This window comes from Magallana gigas, chromosome 2 (assembly GCF_963853765.1).
Source record: "Magallana gigas chromosome 2, xbMagGiga1.1, whole genome shotgun sequence".
In the NCBI taxonomy this organism is placed as follows: Eukaryota; Metazoa; Mollusca; class Bivalvia; order Ostreida; family Ostreidae; genus Magallana; species Magallana gigas.
In genome coordinates this window covers 3,740,243-3,743,314 of record NC_088854.1, presented here as the reverse complement: position 1 = coordinate 3,743,314, position 3,072 = coordinate 3,740,243, and the positions used below count along the sequence as shown (strand labels likewise).

Genomic DNA, 3,072 nt, shown 5'->3' with positions numbered 1-3,072 from the left:
GTAAGCATTTATCTTATTAGAATTAGATTGATTTATTGACAGTAATAAAGATGACATCAAGAGAAAATTTAAAGGGATTCATGTGTTAGAGATACAATGCTTTGTTTACACATCTATGAAGTGAACCTTCCCTTCATAAATACCTGCCTGGGATTATTGTCCTCGTTACTTGTGGGGGCAGGGGCATACAAACAGATCTGTAAGATATTAGCCGCGGGGTGAGTGACACATTACATCACCAGGCAGCATCAGCCAGTATTTCCTTCTTCTGTTTTATGTCTCAGTATTCCTCTCACTTGTACCAGTGCCAGCTTCTGTAGTCAGAGATAGTCGGTGAGAGTGGTAACGTCTGTGCTAGGCATCTGTGACATTTTCTACAGAGATAGAGGTAGAGATTGAGTTGTGTGTGCATTAACATTCTGCCATTTTATGTTTTCCACAGGACAGGCAGTCTAACGCCCCACGCTCAGAGCACAGATGAGCCAAGCTCAGCATCCGTGTGCGGAGAGCAACTCATTCAGAAACTCAGCAACCTTGCCGAGCGTGGCCACAAAGTGGGCAGCTTGGTAGAAAAGCGCCAGAAATTCCAGCAACGGAAGCGGGACGATTGGAGGACAAGGACTCAGCCAGTGACATTAGAGGAAATCCAGGCGGCTGATGGGTAATTCTACTGTGGCTGTTCTTTCACTTGTAACTGTAGTGTGCTTTTGCTATCAACAATAGATAATTGGTTTGTTACTTAATTTTGTCTAGATGACATGTTGTGAACTATAATGCCACTGTGGTTTTCTGACAGTACTGGTTTTTCTGTGTATTATTTAATGCTTCATTAATTCTTATTTTCAAAAAATATAATGCTATCATGCTGAGGAAAATAATAAGTATAGAATATACTACACAGATTAGTACATGTACTCGGAACTAGGATCACCATCTGATCTTATCTGTATATAAAATTTAAGTTTGTAAGCTTTATGATTTATTACTGTTGTTTGTTTTACATGTACATATTATATAAGGGCTAGGAAGAGGGTAGTTATTTTTGTTTTGGGGGTAGCTTTTGTTGTTTGCTATTTTACAGTTTACAATCGGTTGCTGATTTTAGAAGTGAAGTGTTAAGAAAGGCATCCAAAAATGTGTTTAATGATCTCCAAAAAGAAACCAAGCAGACTTCTGGGAAGAAAAGTGAATTTCCTCAACATATTCCAAGAGAGAAACTAAGACGAACACGGAGTGAGCGCTATAAGACTTTACCCATTACCGCTGCAGAACTAAACGCTATCCCTGAAGGGGAGTCAATTGGAATGGCCGGTCTCAGAAAGAAATCTGACTGGTCAGGAGCAAGAGACTCTAAGGCAGACTCTGGTATCTTGTCAGGGTCATCGGACGTAGAAAATTACTGTGATAGTTTTGAATCTCAAGCGTCGGAGGAGAGTCTGCGCAGCTTGAGTCTGGAGCTGGACGCTCACGAGGAGGACCCAGCCAGGCTCAGCGTGTCGGCCAAAGCATCCTTGTTTACAAACATTGTGGAAAAGTCTAAGCCAGACAAACCAAAGCCATGTGCGAGTGGGGCCAAGAGGTATATCGACAGGAAGAAACGTGAGCGGTGTCAGACTCAGCCTGTCACCGAGGAGGAAGTGAAATCAGCGGCCGAGATCGCAGACAACACCAAGTCTGACCCCGACAAATCAGAACCCCAGGAAGAGGAAAACACTGACCCGGCTGCTAGGTTGGTTGGGCTCTTTGAGAAAGCTTGCTGAGCAAGCTTGTGTCATCTCCAAATAAGAAGTTTTATCCTTTTTATTTAAGCCTTATTTATTTCAAAAGAATGCTTTGCTTGTATTGTGCTGACACATTGCACAAGATTTTGGCCTTCGCATTCACTGTGTTTATGTATTAAGCCTCATTTTGTTTTGCTTGCTTAATTAGCATCATCATCTACAGTTATACTCTAGAATAAAAATATAATTGAAGTATTCAAGCTGAACATCAAATATTGAAGGAGAATTTGCATTGCATTTTATTCAGCTAAAAATAAAGATAATTTTCACTGCAGAGCTATTTGCAAGCAAATTAAGAATTTTTTTGAATGATTTGATTAATTTTGTGATTGTTTAACAGCTTGCTGATTTTGCTTTTGAAAAAAAAGAAAGAACTGATCTGTAACCTAATTGAGATTAAATCTGAATTTTATACCCATTTATAAAGTGATAAAATCAGTAACAGTTGATTGATAAGTGAAGAGGGTATCACATTAGTGATCACGAAACGACACTCAAGCTTTATAACTAAATGACCTCAATAATATTTGTCCAAGATTTCTATCAATGTTACTAACATGGGACATTGGAAACTGTAGCTGACATAGTTCACTGGGGCGGATAAATTCTCTTCCACTTGGAGTCCCAATTAATCTCAATATGTGCAATATGAGTTGTCTGAACAAATGATACTTGTTAGTGTAAATGAACCCCTAGTTTGTACAGAAACAGCAAGGGTGGTAATCTGACCAAGTCATTGCTGAGAACCTTTTGCTTACTTTCTAAGTGTATAAACACATTTCAAGTGACGTATTTAATTATAACCCAAATTGTCATACAAACACTTAGGGCATGATTTTGGTGTCTGTAGGAGAAGCCTGGCAGAAAAAGTGAAGCTGTTCTCCAGCCTGAAGGAGCAACAAGAGAAAACTCCGCCCAGGGCCGACCCCCCAGTGATCCGCCGCAGGAACCGCAAACAGCTCACCTCACGGTTCAACACTCAGGTAGGTCACCACCAGGTGGGACTGGTCCCAGAGTGCCAAAACTGATTGCTGCAGAACTCGGACCTATGTTCTCTCTCTCTCTCTCTCTCTCTCTCTCTCTCTTCCACAATGGTACAATATCTAGATTTTAACCTTTATAATGCAATTAAATATGACCAGTATAGTTTTAGATGTTATCAACCTAGCAATGAAATCTTAAGAAAACTCACAATATGTGGTATTATTTTAATCTTTCTCTGTATTGAAGTCCTTGTTTACATTAGAATGAAATATCTTCTTTGACAAGAATAATAATCCATTGATAAATA

At 39.6% G+C, this 3,072-nt stretch overlaps 1 protein-coding gene across 15 annotated transcripts in view; it reads left to right on the top strand.

Moving 5' to 3' along the window:
- The window catches only part of LOC105321680 (serine-rich adhesin for platelets), a 65,293-nt gene that overhangs the window by 45,742 nt on the left and 16,479 nt on the right, over positions 1-3,072 (top strand). For 14 of the 15 annotated variants that reach the window (XM_066074571.1, XM_066074569.1, XM_066074568.1 and 11 more), the window contains 3 exons: positions 443-661; positions 1,082-1,729; positions 2,632-2,764. In XM_066074571.1, coding sequence (XP_065930643.1) covers positions 443-661; positions 1,082-1,729; positions 2,632-2,764 — 1,000 coding nt within the window. The remainder of the gene's footprint in view (positions 1-442; positions 662-1,081; positions 1,730-2,631; positions 2,765-3,072) is intronic. The other variant, XM_066074581.1, reaches the window with a different exon arrangement.